The 21,423-nt window shown below is 40.3% G+C and overlaps 1 protein-coding gene across 2 annotated transcripts in view; it reads right to left on the bottom strand.

The window, feature by feature from the left end:
• Positions 1-19,381, bottom strand: part of LOC107376515 (protein diaphanous homolog 1) — a 63,646-nt gene extending 44,265 nt beyond the window's left edge. For both annotated transcript variants that reach the window (XM_015945645.3, XM_054739083.2), the window contains exon 1: positions 19,099-19,381. In XM_015945645.3, the coding sequence (XP_015801131.3) occupies positions 19,099-19,197 (99 nt within the window). In that variant the 5' untranslated portion in view covers positions 19,198-19,381. The remainder of the gene's footprint in view (positions 1-19,098) is intronic.
• Positions 19,382-21,423: the final 2,042 nt, after the last annotated feature.

Raw genomic sequence — 21,423 nt, 5'->3', positions numbered from 1 at the left:
ATAAAAACTACCAGTCCGTCTAGCTCTTCTGGTGGACTCTCATGATGACAAAATGTATGGGACACTGAAGGTGACCAAAACTTGATACTTGCTGGCATTTTTTCACATTTATGTACAGCTAACGAAAATACAAACAACGGAACTCCGTTTATTTTGCTTGTTGCAAGAAGGGACGTATTTCTGTCAACCAATAAGTGGACTGTGTTGTTGCTCCACCCTAACCATACTGCTCCACAAATTTCTGGACCTACAACAGAAGGGAGCCAACAAACTTCTGTGATTGGCACGGTCTGCGTAGGTTGTCTGGCCCGGTTTTACAATCGGAGTAGAAAAAGTAGCGACCTAATCCTTCTCATTCTATGCCAGTTTGGGAGATGGAAAAGGCTGATTAGGGTTCTACAACCCCTCGAAGCACTTCACAACATAATCAGCCATACACACATATATACATGCTGGTGATGAGCTACATTGTAGCCACAGCTGCACTGTGGCACACTGACAGAGGCGAGGCCAGCCAGACACAGGCGCCACCAGTCCCTCCAACCACCACTAGCAGGCAAGGCGGGTTAAGTGTCTTGCCCAAGGACAAATGCAGCATTCTCTGATCGGAGCCAGGATCGAACTGCAACCTTCTGGTTACTGGAGTGGACAACCCGCTCAACCCCTGAGCTACTGCTGCCCCACTACGTTACTACTACAATATCTACAAACCTCACTTAAAAGTAACAGAGAACCTTAAAGATGGATGAAAAGTGATTGGGTTTATTTTGTTTTACATCATATTGTCTGATGTGAAACATAATATTGCCCAACCCTAGAAATGTATTCAGTGCAGCAATTTCAGCTTATAATAGTACATTTCACACTTTTAACCCATTTTACAATACAGTGACAGTTAAAACACTAAATGGTAAATTTGCACACTACAATTGTGATATTAAGCTTCCATACAGCGGCTTCCCAAGCCATACGATTAAACATTGCTGACTGGTTGAAAGACACCATGACTCGAGGAAGTGAACAGTCTTTGCAGCAGCTCACACATCAACATACTTCCTCTTTTCTTAAACTGTGTGAAACGCCAACATGTTAATATGCTGCATAATGCTGTGTGAAGCTAAAATTCTGATGCTTTATGTGCAACATGATTTAACAGCTTGAGCCATTTAAACCATAAAAAGATAGAAGTGAAAATTCCTTTAAGTGTGATTTCACATCTTTGCACCTTATAAAAAACCTGGTTTGTTATAAAACAAAACTTTTATCTTACCATCATTGACTACACCCACACAATTAAACATATTTGACCTACTTTAACCTCAGAATTTATTCTCTTAATCTCCATCATCCATAATCTTGAATTCAATGTTTTGACCTTCTCTGACATTCACTCCGTTTTAAACTCCCTGCTTACTGATAGTCACTTGTTCACCTGCTTTTCTTCTTCCTCTCTCAAGTACTAACATTCAGTCAATGCCAAGCATCCTTGCCTCCAGGAGTCCATTAGCAACTCAGATTTCATGTTGGCACCAAGTCTACCATTTAACCACCGCTACACTCCTGTTACCAAAAATCTGCAGAACAGGAAGCCGTAAGTCTGTTTGCGCCTACAGATGTGTATTTTATCAGAACAGAGTAAACGTGTTTGTGAAAGGGAAGCTGCAGAATAGGCAGATTGTGCAGCAAAACGAATCTGACCTGTTCTACTTGACTCATTTGCATTTGATTCAGATTTAAGTGTGAGTGAGGGGTCGTGACCCAGCTGCTTTAATTTGTGACGGCATAGTAGATTGTTTGCTGAGGTGGTTACCCCAGGATGTAAGCACAGCGCTACAAAAGGGCACAGCCAGGCAGAAGGTGTCACACTTGAAAGATTGTGCACTTTTTTTGCAATTAAGTAGGTGCTTAATGATCAAAAATGCCCCCCCCCCCCAAAAAAAAAACATCTCCAGCTGTGACAAGTTACGTGTTTAAATACAGAAATTAAATCGACAGCAAGCAAACACAAATGGGAGAAGCGACCTGATTATTTAGAAGCAAAAATGATTGTTATTATGACTAACAATGCTTAAGTGATCTATGGCTGCAACTAAGTCTGCAATATACTTCAGTCTCACTCAAAGAAACATTATGGGGACTATATATGGATATTTCCCAAAAGGCTGTTTTGTGTATTTGAACACAAAATGCAGCTACCGTAGATGCATACTTGTTATTAGTCCACTAATGGCACATTGTTGTTACAAGGAACAGTAGACCACAGCTTAGACTTCTAGTACTTTATTGTAGTAGCACTTTAGCAGTATTGTGTTCACACTCAGAGAACTGATCAAGGGGTGGTTAAATTTCAAAAAAGGTGCAAGTAAGTGATGCAGACGGTTCATGTGACACACAAAATATTTGCATGACAGGGTGAAACAAGCACTTTAGTCAAAATACCAAGGGAACAAAAACATGCACTTATATCAGGCACTAAGCTTTAGTCATTACAGTTGTATTGTTTTAATAAACAATTTCTACTGACTGTAGAATATGCAGATAGTAAATGACAGGTTGTGTAACAAAGGAAACCGTTATCCCCACTCGTTTAGATTCTATCACTCACTATCTACAGGACTGACTGATCGAAGAATGATTTTATTCCAGTGTACTTTGTGGTTATTACAACAGAAATGTCCCACATGCTTTGATAGTAAGTTGCTCTAAATGACAGATATAACATCTAAAATGAACCTGATCAACTTGGTAGCATAAAGGCAGTATCAGCTATAAGCCTGATTTCTAAAGATACACTTCTCTTCACTTAATTATTTTTTTATTAAGGTGTCTAATAAAATATAATTTAATGAAATTCTGGCTGCACACAAGATAAGTGTCCCATTTGAGAAATTCCACATTGAAGGACCATTCTGTGCTGTACTGTACAGTTCTGTATTGTGCAATAAAGATGTTAGAAAACTGTTACAAATTACCCAACAACACCATGTATTTGTTCCATAACAATCACTGATTTAGCCAATCAACTAGCCTACATGGTGAATAATTAAAACATTAACCTCTTAATTTTATGTTTATGTTTATTTATTTGGCAGACGCTTTTATCCAAAGCGACTTACAATTTATAACCTATAGGGCATGTTGTGATCTGTGGGGAAAACCAGAGTACCCGGAGGAAACCCACTCATGCATGGGGAGAACACGCAACTCCACGCAGAAAGGCTGCAGCCGAGTTTCGAACCTGCGACCTTCGTGCTGTGAAGCAACAGTGCTAACAACTGCGCCACCATCCAGCCCATATAAGTATTAATAATAAGTATATAAGTAAATAATTTTACTTATTTACAGTCAGTGAACATCTCAAATTGTCAGGTTAGGACAAAATTATCGTTTTCTATATGGTAAAAATAAATTGTTAACATATTAACTGTGCAGTTGTTTTATGAACTTTTAGAATAAGCCTTAAATCAGTATTACCTAAATGAAGATAAGTCATTTGGTGGTTTATATGTTAAAAATCACCTTTATGTTTGCCTTTTAAGGCTAATAAACTAAGTTTGGACAGAGTAAACATGATACAAATGGGACTTTAAATATTTTAAGTCTGAAGACTAAAATATACACAAAGAAATTACAAGCCATTATTCTCCACTCAAGTCACATTAACAGAGATGAGAACACTACTCCATCAAGAGAGCTGCAGTAGCACCTCATTACATAGTCCATGGCATTGAATCAGTGGGGAAACTTATATTGGACAATGTGAAAACAAAGACCCAAGGCCAGAATATGTGATCTCAAATTCACCTTGTATCCCAAACAACTGTCCAGAGCACTGACCCCTGGCTAATCCCCACTGTTTGTGCCTGCTGGGTTGAGGCAGCATGCATGTTTATGTCAGCAGCATTCATGGATGCTGACTCTCAGACAGTCTCTCTGGATCTGAGGACACAGATGACTCCTCAGGGCTCTCAGCTAAAATGACAAGCTTTTGGTTCTAAACAACATACCTGGGTTATGTTCAGCAAACGGTGCATCTGTAAGCTCAAACGGTAATGTTAATCAGCCTTGTGAAATCAGGGTTTTTCCTGGCTCAAATTGAGGCAGATGTGGTACCATCCTGACCATGCGCCAGCACATGCATACTCTGTGCATTTAACTGCCTCACTTTATTAAAGGCAAAATATTATAAAAGGTTCAATAATATGCATTAGATTGGTGTTTAGTTCTTTTTTCCCCATCTGATATTTATAGTTAAAAAAAATTTTTATTTTTGACCTACATTTCAGTAACATTTTTGGTTTATAATAAGAACACTCATCTTAGTCAAAATAACACAAATATATCCAGTAAAATGCAATGCATTTCATGAACATGCATTTGTATTGGAAATGGTAATAACATTTAATTTCTGCTGCTAACAATGTAATGGTGGCATGTCTATTATGTACGGGTTGGCAATAATCCAGTTCAAATTATGTTCAAAGAGAGAAGCGTTTGTGAATTATATACTACGACTTGCCATACTTCCTTCGCCAGAAGTAATGTGATTCGTATCTGCAGCGATTCTGATCCACAGCGCTGCAGGATGCAAAATAAACAGGATGGTGCTTGTAGTTTTTAGTCTTAGTTTTACGATCATCATATATTTTTTGTGCGCCACTTGATCGTGATACTGCTACCATTAACTTTAGCATTAGCCAATCTGCGTGTAGCTGCACTTTTGATCCCAAACTTTGGGCCGGTTCTGCCTTTGTGCCTTTGCTGGTTCCTTTATTGTCCTCCACTGCATCCAGATGACCACACTGTGCGCCAGGAAAAAGCATTTTTTTTACACGTAACTTAGTTTTGTTCAATAAAGTTCTGGGGAAAATAGTAATTCAAAGATGTTGCACCAGTGCTACGGTTAAAAATAGACAGACACCCACAGACAGTTTTTTCCGTCGTACTGTACAGCCCTGCTCTGATATGGAAGAGCCTGGGGGAAAATCAGGACGTCAATAGCACCAACCATAGATATGCAACTAGCGAGAAAAGTAATTTTTGATCTTCTTCTGCAGCGGTTTTAGTGATTTTCGGTGCACCGCTGCTGATACAGCGCCCCTGTAGTTAGGGCTGCTCAATTAATCGAATTTTAATCACGATTACGATCCGAGTTTTGAACGATTATAAAAAACAAAACAAGCCGATTATTTGCTCCTCCCACTTGCGCTGCCCTGAGTGGCAAATGAAGCGCTCCTCCTAGGGTGTTGCCAACTTGGCGACTTTGACGCTATTTCTAACAGCTTCTCAGACCCCCTTCTTGACGTTTTAAATCTTAAAAGTACCTAGCGAACACCTCAGAAACATCTCTGGTAACCCTTAGCTACTTTCTGGATAAATGTCGTCGACGTTTCCTGCAGGTTAGCTAAACACTCCGCCTGCGCCTCGGACCGTTCTTCAGGACATTAGGAAAGCGAATGATGTAGTGATGTGTCAGTCGCTAAAGAAACAGCTCTCAGAGCCGGCTTCCTGTTGGAGTAACCAGAGTGAGTGACACACACACCGCACCTGCGGACTCCTGAGCCACTAAACACGGCGCGTGCGGCGCGCTAAACACACATGCAGCTTGCCCCGATTGCTGTGAGACCGGGTTGGGGGGTGGGGGGTGCAGCTGTGGTTGGGACAATTATTACATTAACTGATGGACTTGTAAATAAATAGTTTATAAATAAGGTAGAACTAATGTCCTCACGCTGATAATAACTAATCTCTCTGAGGACATGGTGCTAGTGAGTTCTCCTACAGCACCTTGACACGACTTCAGTAAATGTTATGCAACATTTTGTGAACATCAATTTATTTGCATTTATTTGTTATAAATGCCACTGTATAATTCTTGCTGTCAGTATTTGCAAGATATTGGTATTTGGGTCTGTACTGGTTACTTAAATGAGTTAAACCAAGGTCTATAGCCCTTGGGTCATAGACTATGAGCTATAAGTATATTGGTCTTTTTATACTGGGAATCAGGAGTTCTTTTAGTGATCATCTTGTTTCTTATTTTTGTCCTGATTGTGCCCTGAGCAAATTTATGACTGAATAAAAACAAATAAAATCAACATAAATTGAAAAATCGTCTAAATAATCGTGATCTCAATTTCAGTCACCATAATCGTGATTATTATTTTTGCCATAATCAAGCAGCCCTACTGAAAACCGTGGTAATTTTGGTCACACTAACCGTGAGGTTAAATTTTCACACCGTGACAAACCTAATACAGACCATTTTAGATTAGGTTACATTTCCTTTATTCCCAGATTATGTAGTTTGTAGCACTCATTATAATGTTGTAGAAAATTTCTGGCCAATCCACGTGATCTGTATCGGTGATCGGTATCGGTGATCAGCATTCTTTGATATCGATATCAGTGATCAGCAGCAAAAAACCTGATCGGTGCATCCCTAGTGATAACAAGGCCCTCATCAGCTCACAGACAGAAGTGATCGACAGGCTAGTTGAGAAAATGAATCACAGGTTCCAGGATGCCAGTGTAGGGATTCTGCATGCCACCAAGCTAGTCAGTTTCACCAACTGGCCACAGTCAGGAGATGAAGAAGCAGGTTGGTTTATCAGAGCTGTTCAGTCAGGTTGTGAATAAAAACTGCATGCTTAATTATTTTAATGCCTTCTTTTTACACTACTGTTCTAGATTTTGGTGATGCAGAACTGGAAACACTTGTGGACCACTTCAGGCCTGTCGTGGAGACCTCCACTGGCACAAAGACTGTGTCAGAAGCAGGAGGCCAGACTTCATGGACAGAGAAAACAGGGAGTCTGACTAGATTTCAATGAAAGAGTTCATAAAAACATCTCTAAAAAATAAATAAAGAGTGAAACGACAAAAGAGTTGTTTTTCTTATTAATTGATGTTTTAATTATTTTGTCACTCTGTTTGGAATCAACATAATATAGAATTACATGCTTTAGGTAGATCTAAATCATTTAGAATTTTGGCCGGTAAAAAATATGCTTGGCCGGTAGATTTTCATCATCTACCAGCCAACTTAGCCGGTGAGTCAAAAATTTATTTCGGACCCTGGCTGCAACTGCAGTTAAAATAACATCCATATAGCTAGGGGGCTGAGTGAAATCAGGCTGGGGCGGCACAAAATTAGCTGGAGGCGGCCGCCACGCAAATTTGAATGCAGGAAAAACCTTGGAAATGCAACTGCAGGTTACATTCGCCAAAAGCCAGTTGGTGTGTGAACTGAGACGTGCACATGCTTACACACAGCAGGGGTACACTACACCAATTCATTATGTCTTTGTGTGGCAGAACTACAATTACCATTAAAGGGATTGGCTTTGGGGTAGGAATGGTTTGATGCAGTCGGTTGTAACAGAACATAACAACAGAAACCTCTCAGTTAAATCAAAAATAAACTATGCAATTTATAAACGGTCACGGCATTTGTTTTCACGGCAAATTAGCTTAAGTTTTTCCAACAATACACCATCTGAATCAGGCACCCAGAGTATTCGAATAAATGTGACCGTGTCAAAGAATAGTGACTCAGTCACCGAATGAAAGTGCCATTCATACAAAAATATTTTGAATTCCAAATAAACCACTGTGTGAAGATAACACACATGCATTATGAATTCTTCTGCTATTTCAAGGCAGGCTTACAGGAAGTGAAAGACAAACATGATGAAGTCAAAGACAGGTCAGTGGCAAACGCTGGAACGTTGAGTGATAATGCAATCAATCAGGTTCATCTCAAATATTTCCGCAATTGGACAAAAGGCTCACATTTCAGTGTGGGGAGATTAGTATCCACAGTTAAGTCCAGCTAATGAACTACAGTCTGTGTCCCAGACCACGGGAGTAGAATCAATGTATTGATCAAAGAATGTTTCACCAAGACAGGTGGTGACAGGCCCTCTCATTTCAGTGTGTTAATGTAGGGCCTCTTCTAAATGTTGCAAACAAAGACATTTAGAAACAAGGACTGAAAGATACCACAGTGTTTCCCTTACATAGGCGTAGCCGTGGCGGCCCGCCACGGCTGAAATCCCAGAGCCACGCCTACAAGATCCCAAGTTTTATTTATTTCTTTATTTATTTTTTGCGCCGTTTCCCAAAGAAGCAGCGGGAACTACTCTGTTGTTGCTTGTGATCACAGCCGGCAGGCAGCAAAGAGGAGGAGGCAGGGCGGTTACAGCTAGGGATGAGCCGGATACTCATTTCAGACGCATATCCGGAACGGATTAAGCATTTTTGACGAATACGAGCATGAAACGAGTAAAACTCGTAAATATCTGTAATCGTGCTGAAGGAAAATCCTCATTGGGTAACTGACTGTCTTCACGCTCTGTGATTGGCCAGTCACATAGAGCGCCCGCCCCTCCCTACACACAAAACTCTGCTCAGTCCGTCCGGCCCAACCATGCACACACACACACACACACACACACACACACACACACACACACACACACACACACACACACACACACACACACACACTAACGGATCTCTCTGTGCTTGCTTCACTGTTGCTCACGTTTCTTCAGTACTCCCTAGGTTTTCTTCAACTCGCCTCTTTTTCGGTTGAATATTTAAAGTTACATTTTTCGTAACGTACGTCGTGCATTTGACAAGACAGAGCTGAAAATGGCTCGTGCATGCGTTGGTCACTGCCTCCGCTCCGGTCGGGTTTTTTTTTTATTTATTATTTTAACTCTCTCTCTCTCACACACACACACACCTCAATCAACATTGTTTTGTTTAACTGTGTGTGGGGAAAATGCCAACAACGTTAGGAAAAAATCAGTTTAATCAAATTAAAATATGGTTCTAGTATTTCATATTTCCTAGTTCCTACTGCATGAGTTCAGATGTATTAATTCATGCACTTAAATAATAATGTTCTGATGTTATTGAAAAACTTGTTCTGTAATAGTTCCTTTACTATTGTGGTCAAAAAGATTTAATCTCAATTCTGAGGCTGCTCTGTAAATAGTTTTCAAATAAACAATACACATAGCAACTTCTGATCAATACATATCAATTTCAGATTTAAAATAATATATTGATGTAATTAAACCACACCCACTAATTTCTAAATAATAAATAAGAGGTGCATTCATCTGTGGTTCTCCTTTGATCCGCATTAGTGATATTTTCAGCACCAGAACAATGAAGCAAAGAAACAGATTCCTGAGTTTATGTTAGTACCGTAAATCCTCCAATACAGGCCGGCATTCAATTAAAGGCCGGGTCTCCAATTGTGGCCGGTGTCAAAGCCAGTTGAGGTAAATAATGGCCGGTCTCTTATTGTGGCCGGGTGGAATGTAGTAACAAGCAAGTATGAGCGTCCCTGCGGCAGGGTTATAGACCCCAAATCAACCAGCAGGAGGCAGTAGAGGTTCAAGCAGACCTTTATTGGGCTTTCTCTTCAACGCTTCCTAACGCTACAGACACGATCCTCTATCACGCTCCTACCACACAGAGTCACGGTGTCAGTTAACCATGCTAATTCAACCCACTCCACAGAACACACATCAACTTCCCTGTGGCTTACATAACACCCACACAACACGCAAATCAGCACATAGGAACTAGCAGAACGATAGGAAACACATATATCACAATACCCAGAATGCACCTGGCTTACAACCCCAGCCAGGTCATTACACTATCAAGTTCAAAGAGAACATGCTGATTATGCTGCAGAACACTCTGGAGAGCAGCAGTAGGGGGTGTATGAACTAGTCAACTTCACTATAGTGACTTTTTATGCCTGTCGTCGACTAGTCGCTGTCACGTGATAATGACCGGCAAGATGCAGTCCTCGGAAAAGACAGCCGTCTGCTGTCAGCAGGTGACAAGCTCCTGCGCTCGGGGGTGGGGGGGGTGGGGGGTGGGGGCAACGCGCTGTGCCAGACCGTAGGTACTGACACGCGATCGTTCATGTTGGTTCATTTCCTTTAATGTTTTCTGTCTTTTATTTGCGCCTGATGCGTTTGCTGCATGCTGTGGAGCGGGGCGCTGCGCGCATCACCTTGTCCTCCCGACGCACTGATCACTTATACGGCCGACAAGCAGCGAGCACTCCGCTGTTTTTGCGGTCGGTAGATCTTTTAGAACTGCAGTTCAAAGGTAACTCATGAGGTGAATATATATGAACCCAGGTAGCAGTTTTTCTTTAGGACTGAGAGGAGATGCAGGAAGATAATAAACAGGCAGGACAGAAAAATAGTCAAATAAAAACAAGTTAGTTTTTGTACCTGCTGTTGCAACAAACAGACACCATTGAAGGTCATCAGAAGTGAGGAACAGAAAATGAAATAATTATTTTAATGTTTAGAGCAGCAGGAACTCCGAGAGGCTGCAGGCGCATCAGTGAGTTTGTGGCCGCTGCGCAGGGGGAGGGGGGAGAGGGCTAAAGCAGGGGGAGGGGGGAGAGGGCTAAAGCAGGGGGAGGGGGGAGATGGCTGAAGCAGAAACTACCGTTGTTAAAAGAAATGTGTTTAACTTTGAAAATGTGGGCGCAATTTTAATTGTCAAAAACTCCAAGGAACATTAGTTCATTTTGCTCAAATGGAAATAGAGGCCTGCCTCTAATACTGGCCCTCCTTCCAATAAAGGCCTGGAGCTTGATGAGCTTGAGTCAAATAGAGGCCCGGGCCTGTATTAGAGGATTTACGGTAATTTTATTTATTAGGTGCATCTGATCTGTTCTATTTTTCTCTGAAATGAGATCAAATCAGTGCTTCTATGGGTTGTCTCCTCTCTGCACTAGAAAAATGTACTTTATTATAATGTTCACTGTAATGCATCTCGATGTTCTTAACAAATAAATTAAATGAAAGATATTGGTCAGTAATGCCAAATATGTAAATTTGTGTTTCAGACATTTTTATACTGGCTTAAAAATACTTCATTAAGTCTAATAAGCAGGGGTGTAGAACGTGTTTAATAGGGCCAGCCCAGTAATGATCTTGGACCAAAATACAGGGGGCAGAAATTCAAATAAAGGGGGACAGAAGGAGATGTTTTTCCAGACGCCAAGAAAAATTAACCCCCCCCCCCCCCCCCTGCAAAGTGTGTCACTGAGAGTTTAAAACAAAATTTATTCTTGTGCAAATATTGGTGTATTCACCTTTACTACTAGTTATTTAAATGCAGCAGTTGCTAGATTGGTGCAGTTCAAAGTTAAGTGCATCAAACAATAGCAAGAGATTGCTTTAATTATGTGAAAAATTATAAAACAAGAAAGATGGGTACTTCAATGGAAAATGCATATTTTATTGAACTTTGCTGCTTATAGGCCAGTTCATACTAAAAGTAAATAAAAATGCCCTATCTAACACCAATTAGGCACAGTGTTCAGTCTGTATAGATGTGCTTTCTCTTTAAGTGTTCATGCATTAGCGAGGTGCTGCCGTGATACGCAAGGACTGCTTTGCAAATAATGCAGGTAATCTTTTTATTCGCTGAATCCAGGCTAGAATGCTCCCAAACTTTTGATGTTTGGGTACAAGTAGCTGCTGTGTTGGACGCCGCCATTTCTGTTAGTTGGAGCTCAGCAGAGAAGCTATTGCGTATGTGCGACTCTCGGCAGAGATTGTAATTAAGTGAGATGCCTCACTCGGTCGGAAAAAACATGTCTGGCGACAACGTCGACAATGAAACTCATTGTCGACTATTTCTATTGTTGATATTTGTCGACAACATCGACAAATCGTTGCAGACCTATTGTTCATAGAATTAAAATTCACGTTGAAGTTACAATTATTTCATCAAGTAGGACCTGTGGTTACCTAGCTCATCTAAAACATGTCATGTCTTGAAATAATCGGAATCGGGAATCGATAAGAACCGGAATCGAAACGAGGAATTGGAATCGGAATTGTTCAAAATTAAATAATGCCCAACCCTAGATAGGACAGCATCTTGCAGTTGATGGAGACCTGTGGGATGCACATCCAAGGCATTAAGCTCCCGTTCCACCACATCCCAAAGAAGCTCTATTGAGTTGAGATCTGGAGACTCTGGGGGCCATTGTAGTACAGTGAACTCATTGTCATGTTCAAGAAACCAATTTGAAATGAGTGGAGCTTTATGACATGGAGCATTATCCTGCTGGAAGTAGCCATCAGAGGATGGGTACATGGTGGTCATGAAGGGATGGACATGGTCAGAAACAATGTTCAGGTAGCCCGTGGCATTTAAATGATGCCCAATTGGCACTAAGGGGCCTAAAGTGTGCCAAGAAAACATCCCCCACACCATTACACCAACAACAACAGCCTGCACAGTGGTAACAAGGCATGCTGGATCCATCTTCTCATTCTGTTTACACCAAATTCTGACTAACATTTGAATGTCTCAACAGAAATCGAAACACAGACCACGCAACATTTTTCCAGTCTTCAACTGTCCAATTTTGGTGAGCTTGTGCAAATTGAAGCTTCTTTTTCCTATTTGTAGTGGAAAAGACTGGTACCTGGTGGGGTCTTATGCTGTTGTAGCTCATTCGCCTCAAGGTTGTGCGTGTTGTGGCTTAACAAATGCTTTGCTGCATTCCTCGGTTTTAACGAGTGGTTGTTCCAGTAAAAATTGCTCTTCTATCAGCTTGAATCAGTTGGCCCAATCTCCTTTGACCTCTAGCATCCACAAGGCCTTTTTGCCCACAGGACTGCCGCATACTAAATGTTTTTCCCTTTTCACACCATTTTTTGTAAACCCTAGAAATGGTTGTGCGTGAAAATCCCAGTAACTGAGCAGATTGTGAAATACTCAGACCGGCCCGTCTGGCACCAACAATCATGCCACTCTTAAAATAGCTTAAATCACCTTTCTTTCCCATTCTGATATTCAGTTTGGAGTTCAGTAGACGGTCTTGACCAGGACCACACCCCTAAATGCATTGAAGTAATTGCCATGTGATTGGTTGATTAGATAATTGCATTAAGGAAAAGTTGAACAGATGCTCCTAATAATATTTTAGGTGAGTGTATATCCAAACAGGTTCTGTTTAATTTGGCTTAGGAAGCGTCACTGATAATGACATATTTTAAACTATGTTTATGTTTATGTTTATGTGCTTAGCAGACGCTTTTACCCAAAGCGACTTACAATTATTTTTTAACCTATAGGGCATGTTGTGATCTAGTGAACTAGTTAACCAACTGGAAATTTGCCTCTTATTTTGAAAATACCAGATATTTTAAACTGCTTCATGTTAGCCTTTCTGTCTGGGCAGATCTGAACCGCTGACCTTTTTGCAATTTCGCAGCTTAATGAGTGAAAAATAGACTCAAAGCGTAAATTTGGCGGAGCGTTGTGACACTACACTTTTGAGACATGGCCAAAACACAATGCTTTGCGTCTGGTAGAAACACACTCATCCACTATAATGGCAGTTAATTGCTGCCTTGTACATGAAGCTTATGTGTACAGTGGAAAGATTCAGTAAGAAGAACTGCAAAAAATTTAAAAAAAATAAGCATGCAGACTCATCGGTGCACTTATCTCAAAGCATCACACTGGTTTCTGTATACACCGTGTGCTCACTTGTAGAAATAATGAATCATGTGTGTTAATTAACTTTGATTACATAAAATATTAAATGGTTCACGGTAAATGGTCTGTATTTATATAGCGCCTTCTTAGGGTTCTACAACCCCCCAAGGCACTTCACAAAACAATCAGTCATTCACCAATTCACATGCTGGTGATGAGCTACGATGTTGCCACAGCTGCCCTGGGGCGCACTGACAGAGGCGAGGCCTGCCGAACACCAGTGCTATCGGTCCCTCCGACCACCACCAGCAGGCAAGTTGAGTTAAGTGTCTTGCCCAGGGACACAACAGCAGTATTCTCTGTTGGGAGATGGGATTGAAACTACAACATTCTGATTACTGGACAACCCACGCTACCTCCTGAGCTACTGCTGTCTCTAATAACAAATCCTAATACCATCTTTAAACATGTATGTCAGTCAGATCTTTCAAATTAATCCTTGATTTTAAGATGCATTGGTGAAAACCCAAATGTTTACAGCACACTGTAGGAAGGTTAACACAGGGGGAGGCAATGTTATACTGAAAGCGATTTCTACCATCAATCCTATTAACAATTTGTATGCAGCTACAAAATAATCTTGACCCTTAAAGTTAAGAATTTATGTTCTAAAGTGATATCTTTCTTTCCTTTAAAACTTTTAAGTGTTAAAGAAATAAAATAGAGAAAACTGCACTAATTTGTTTCAAATTATGCAGCACTAGTTCAGTTCTTCCCATATTAGTAGAAAATTGATTAAATATACGCTGCATATTTTAGAGAATGTTTATTTCATTCTTTAACAAATGTAAATCTTTTAAAATATTTTGCTTATTTTAAAGATGCATTATGTAGAGATGAAGTAAAACGACATCCTGTGGTAAAATGTGGTTATTGCAACCCCTTTAAAACAACTCTGGAGGGTTTTGCCGGCTGTCGTTAAATTACAATTGTCAGAGCTGCTGTATTAGCTCGCAGGAGACATGGCAACCCCACACTCACCACTTATGGTAAACAGTAGTTACGTCCCTCCTTCCTTTATTTTGAAAGCAGAAACACTGACAATCTCAGTAGCCAGCTGGTTAGGAAATATGTTTCAGTATAACCTTCCTTCCAAAATGACTGAAACATTAGACCCTTTTGGGATTTTCTCACTATATTTTTACATACTGCACCTTTAATGAATCAACAATTAGGTGATGAAGGTACCAGGGTTCAAATATTGGAATTAGGGCTGAACGATTTTAGGAAAAGATTGAATTGCAATTTTTCTTGCAGAAATTGCGATTTCGGTTCAATTCACGATTTTCTGCAAGCAAAGATCCAACACTAGCCTGCTAAGCCATCCTGTAGATTAAGTGAAAAGATGGTCTAGATTCTAATCTAGTACAACAAATCATTCACATTAATATTTACTATTTAATCATACAATAAAAAACAGTTAAAGCTATTAATATTTTCTCCCATTATTATCTTTTTTTAAGTGTTTGTGAAGCAACTTGTACTTGTGATTTTTATCTAGAGAGGAGTTTAAAAAAAAACATGTTTTACTCCAAAAATGCATGGAGGAAATCTGTAGGTAGAAATAGCTTTTGAATGTATTCATTAACAAAAAAAAGCAGTTTTACCTGCATTAACAAGGCAGACTGGCTGCACGTTTTCAAAACCATCTGATAGTTTTTCCTCACTGAAACATCAGTTCCGTGAGAGACGCACGCATTCTGACACCTTAGCTTGTTTGAACTAACGTGCACCATCAGAAACATTCTAACCATTTTTAAAAGAAAAGTTGAGCTTTCCGGTCAACTGAAGTGTGCGTCTCCGCACTCGTGCTGATGAAGCGCTGACGAAGCATAAACAAAGCTTTAGAAGTCAGCCTGAACCTGCTGATGTGGGAGGAATCTCTTTCTCCCTTACTCAACAACGTTCTCTCTCTCTGTCCCGGGCTCACCTACGGTGCCATTATCATCGGCTCTAGCAGCGCTGTGTGTGGGAACATAAAACAGCAGTGTTTCCCTTACATAGAATAGGCGTAGCGGTGGCGGCCCGCTACGGCTGAAATCCCAGCGCCACTCCTACAAGATTCCAAGTTTTATTGATTTTTTTTTGTAAATAGTTTTCAAATAAACAATACACATAGCAACTTCTGATCAATACATATCAATTTCAGATTTAAAATAATGTATTGATGTAAACCACACCCACTAATTTCTAAATAATAAATAAGAGGTGCATTCATCTGTGTATCTCCTTTGATCCGCATTAGTGATATTTTCAGCACCAGAACAATGAAGCAAAGAAACAGATTCCTGAGTTTATGTTAGTAATTTTATTTATTAGGTGCATCTGATCTGTTCTATTTTTCTCTGAAATGAGATCAAATCAGTGCTTCTATGGGTTGTCTCCTCTCTGCACTAGAAAAATGTACTTTATTATAATGTTCACCGTAATGCATCTTGATGTTCTTAACAAATAAATTAAATGAAAGATATTGGTCAGTAATGCCAAATATGTAAATTTGTGTTTCAGTCATTTTTATACTGGCTTTAAAATACTTCATTAAGTCTCCTAAGCAGGGGAGTAGAACGTTTTTAATAGGGCCAACTCAGTAATGATCTTGGATCAAAATACAGGGGGCAGAAAGTCAAATAAAGGGGGACAGAAGGATTTGTTTTTCCAGACGCCAAGAAAAATTGAATGCCAACCCACCCCCCCACCCGCGCAAAGTGTGTCATTGAGAGTTTAAAACAAAAACTATTCTTGTGCAAATATTGGTGTATTCACCTTTAATAATAGTTATTAAAATGCAGCAGTTGCTGGATTGGTGCAGTTCAAAGTGGAGAGCGTCTAATAAAACAATATTAACATAAAGGTGAGGCGTGTCATAACCCCCCCACCCCCACCCCCACCCACAACCACCACCACAGCTGGAAAAATTCCTAGGGGAAACACCAAACAGGGAAAATAATCTGAACATGCAGCTCTGTCAGCTGTGGAGTTAGGCTCGGCTCTGCACGTACACCCCACCCCCCTCCCCCGCGCTGGCTTTTGTCGCCACCATAACACCGTGGAAAAACCCCGGATGTAAAAAAAAAAAAGAGTTACAAAACTGATCCTGGATAAATCGCAATTTTGGTCCAAAAACTATAGATCGTTCAGCCCTGATAGGAATTATTTTCTGTTTATTTATTTTAGGGCTGGGTGATATGGTTTAAAATCAATATGACGAATCACGAGATATTGAGGATTTCACCTTGATATCAATAAATGAACGATAACTACATGTATGTGCCGAAACAAAGCTGTCCACTAGATGGGGCTGTCACATGTATTACATTGGCCGTGTTCGAGATGAGTCAGTTCTGCGCAGATTAGATCAGCGGTGATCGGCGAGCAGTGCATGTCGATTAGATTTTTGTCCGACTTGACGCCGACTTGCTCTGACGTCATGCATACGTAGGCAACGATTACCTCGTGAGATCAAGGCGGCCGCAGATTTTGGAGCAAGGCGCTGCAGTTGCTCTCCACCGGCTGCAAAACCTAGAGGATGACGGGAAACGCCTTGCTCTCACCTATCTAAGATCTGATTGGTTCATATTTTGATCCAAACATCCGGTGGTAGAACATGAAATGTTAGTTGGTCACATGTATTCCGTAAATCATGTTATGTTGATGATGACAACTATATAGGCCATAAAGAGAAATGTGTTTGGTTTTCTTTTGTCACGTTTCCTATGAGCACACTAAAGCTACAGCTGATAACCTTTACTTATTCATATACAATATATGATATTCACAAGCATGTGAGGATGTGTTTCAGCTGCTGACAGGCACCAGAATTAAAATAATTTATTAAACAAGTGTGAACGCTAACGCGATATCTTCAGCCATCGTCACCCGCGAGCTACACATGCAGGAAATTGTGTCCGACTTAAACACCGGCTTTCAGCCACTCCCCCTGCTGCTTCCGTCTGCTCTCGTCTGTTTTCCAGGCGAGGCGCAGCTCAACTCAAACACGGCCATTGAGTCACGTCACATGACTCAACGTGGTACAGCTTCTTAAAGGGGCATGAATGTCACCAACCAACACACATTTTCATTTTTAAATGATCACACTTATAGACATGGGAAAAAGAATAAAAAGTCAGAAATTTCGATAACAATAAATTTTTTGTTTATTGCCCAGCCCTAATTTCTCTGTAATACGGATAGTTTGCAGTGGGTTTCTAATGTCAAATTTTGATGTCTTAACAGTTCATTCATAAAAATTATGAAAATGCATTCTTTTTTTCCTGTGATTTTGATCAAATGTGTAAAAAAAAAAGGTTTTTCTGGTAGATTCAAAGTACAAATTTCAGTATGTCAGAGGCTACATAAACAAGGAAACGGCAAGCTAACATACCATTTGCATGAGAATAAAACTGATGAACACATTGCAAACATCTTTGGCAAGCACAATCCATTTCCAGCCTGATTCTGTTACTGAAACAATGGGCAGCAACCCTTTTATGTTACATTATGTTGTAATCAACACCACACACCAGTTTGCAAAGAGTTAATGGCATACTGACAAAACTCCCAATTCCCACTATTAACACAAATCCAAATGTTACTCCAGTTCATGCCATTTTCATTCAAAATTACGGGAGCCACTTCAAAAGAGCAGGTCATAGACCCCTGGGTTAACACCTTAAAAACTGTCCATCCATGCAGAATGACGCAGTTGCATAACAGCGCTAAACTCAGTGATCAAAACTCAGCCCTTGACATGGTCCAGCTAGGACTCCTGATTTCTAGCATTTATGTTTACTTTTTTAAAAGGTGGCAAGTGAAAAAGCCTTAAATTGTATTTTTTTTTTTTTTTTTTTGGGGGGGGGGGGTGCAAATGAGCTTTCTAGCAGAACTCATATTTTGTCCGCACATCCTCTATGGTTACCAGTTGCCACCACAATCAATATCAGTTTTCACCTGTTGCTTGCTCAGGCCAAGAGGTAAAGTTACATCAGTTTATCCAAGCTGATGGCAAACTTTACCAGTGAATCTTGCTCATCAGTTGCCATCGAGACACCACTGAATCTATAGAAGCTCACAGTCAGCCGAGGAAAACCTAAGCCACACCTTTTCACCCAAAATTGGTTCACACAAATGAAAACAGCACTTTTCCTTGTGTTTCACGCCGAAATGAATGCATCAACAAATATGTACAGCGCTAACACACACTCAAAGTTCAAGTCCTCAAAACAGAAGACTTCCTCATATTAACTTTTTAAGAACTTTGATCTGAACCATAAAGGCCACAGGGCATATTTGAAAACTATGTTGACAGCCAGCGAGCAGGCTCAGAGCTGGAAGTAATTACAGGTACGGAATCTTGTTGGTGTTAAACAGCTGTAGTTGAGATTTGAGAGGAAGGAAAACAAAACAAACAAAAAAATAATAATAAAAACAGCAAGTAGAGTTAAGCAAATGGTCTGGTCAGGGCCCATCTCCGCTCTAGGGGAGATGATATAAGTTTGCAATACTTCACCAAAGCGAGAAACTTACAAATTTCTTTTTCCCATCTCCATCCTCGTTGAACTTCTTTGACTTCTTCTCCTTCTTGGACACCGCCGCTGAGGCAGAATTTCCTGATTGCTGATCCATATTAATAAATTATCTAGTTTCTTCCTAGTGGACACTTGTTGCTTTTAATCCACCCGCTTTCAGCACAAATACATAAAGGTTATCGAAAAGAGGACGAATCCCTCCGGGCCTGTATGCTAGTTAGCCACAATTAGCACCGTTTGCTAATGATTTGGTAGAAAGCCAAAAGAACCCCCTCGCCTGACCGTTTCGCCGAAGGAGGGAAATTCAAAGCAGTCCAAAAGTCCTCAGGACACTAAGGACAATGGTCAACCTGTAGCGTTTGAGAGACACCCAAAAGGACGGTACTCTACAACGTCCCTTTAAAAAAAAACAACCCACTCCTTTGACAGAGTGAATTTTAGTCCCCGAAATAAGCGGTACAAAACGAGCTAACGTTAGCTTTAGCCCGGCTAGCTTGTCGGCTACAATAACAGTCAGGTAAAGCGGAAAACCCCCTATCTGCCCGCTTCAACGAGCTGTTACAGCGACAACGGCAACGACGACTCGCTGTTAGGAATGCCCGGTATCAGCGATGTGTCCAACACGAGTTTCCATGACTGCTGAAACTTTAGGTAACTTTTTAACCCCAGAGTGACTACGGGGAAGTAGTCTCTAGCAGAGAAGTCTTCCTGTTCTAGTGACAGTCGGTGTTTGGGGGAGGAGCCTGCGCCCAGCAGCTGCACCTGAGAGGATTTACCCCCACAGCTCATCCCTCCAGCCCTACAGGGTCCCCGTCTGGAGTGGAGCACAGTGGGTATCTCACGTTACAGCGTTACAGGACCCGTGTTTAGAGTTACACTGAGAATTATGTGTCACATTTTAGAGATTAAAACCAACCTAAACACAGATAATTCCAAATAACATTTTGAAAGGGAAAGTTCACATGTTTAAAGTGAATTTAAACTAATATTATTATTATTATTTATATTGTTTTATATTATTTAATATTTCCAGTTGTAGATAGCTATGTGAACAGTCTCAGCTTGGTAAAACAAAGATTAGCTCCAATCAAACAGATGAGGCTAGTCACAATGAAGCCTGAAGCAAAATACCTTCAAACATTTCCAGGCTGCCAAATTTATTTTATAACCTTTATATTGTCGTAATTTTCCACATTTCCTGATTAAATTGAGAACATGAATATGAAAATCCCTCCAGAAGTGGGTCCCAGTTAATGTCTGCCACAAATTACCACAGTGAATAATCTTTTAATTCCAATCTGAGGAAAAGCAATGTGAAAAGATGATCTTTGATTTGGAGAAGCAGCTGTCATGTAGACCGAGTATCATCAGACAGAAGCTAAATACGAGCATGTTACACCCGGGGTACGTTGTAAAGTAACAGAAATCTCTAAATTTCATGTGTGGATTTTAAATGTGAATTTTAGGGTGGTGTAAATATTTATTTAAGAATCTATTTAACACACTATCTGTTGTTTTAAGATTAGACTGCATTAGACAATAAGTCTCCTAACTGGGCTTTTTCAAAGAGCAGCAGGGAAGATATTAATTGTTATAACCTTTTCACTGAACCCCACTTAATGAGGTCTGAATTCTCAATTTAAATGATTTTCAGGCAGACTGTGTTTCCTGAAAAATATAACTGTTTCCCATTTCATTTAGCATAAAGGTTCAGCTAGAGAGAGGAGGTTTTCCCTACAGGCTAATTAAAGTCATTCATGGTGTTCTACCCTTTTAGCCTTTTCCACTGTTTTTTTTTTTACAAGAGTGCTCTCTTCGTGATGCAGGTTTTTATCTCCAGGATTCGGAAATGAGCAAAGACCAAAACTCATCCTCTCATTCTTCTACAAGGTTGCACTTTGCTTGATAACATGCAGGCATAAGGGCTAATTAACCTCAGAGCTCCATATCTGTTCATGAGCTGGAATTATTAATATCATATTTCATAAATCCTAAATTCCCTTTATTCAAAGAAGGACTTTACCTTCATTCTTGTTGTTTGGTACTTTCTTTCTTTCTTTCTTTCTTTCTTTTTTTCTTTCTTTCTTTAGGGGTTTTTGTGATTAATACTTTTTCAGAAAATTAGTTTTTAAGCCCCAAACTTATTTTTTAAATGTCTGACTGCTCCCCTGCTGCAATGTTGGGAGCCTGTGCCATGTTGCTCTGCTATGGCGTGAATACGCGCAAAATAACAACAGGACTTGGGGCGCCATCAAGTGGTTAGAGTCAAAATAGCAGGCGCTTCAGTGGTTCCACAACCCACACAACCGTATCAAGCAAATGC

The sequence above is a fragment of the Nothobranchius furzeri genome, chromosome 1 (assembly GCF_043380555.1).
Source record: "Nothobranchius furzeri strain GRZ-AD chromosome 1, NfurGRZ-RIMD1, whole genome shotgun sequence".
Classification (NCBI taxonomy): domain Eukaryota; kingdom Metazoa; phylum Chordata; class Actinopteri; order Cyprinodontiformes; family Nothobranchiidae; genus Nothobranchius; species Nothobranchius furzeri.
The sequence above is the reverse complement of the archived record's forward strand: the minus strand, read 5'-3'. Positions and strand labels throughout refer to the sequence as shown.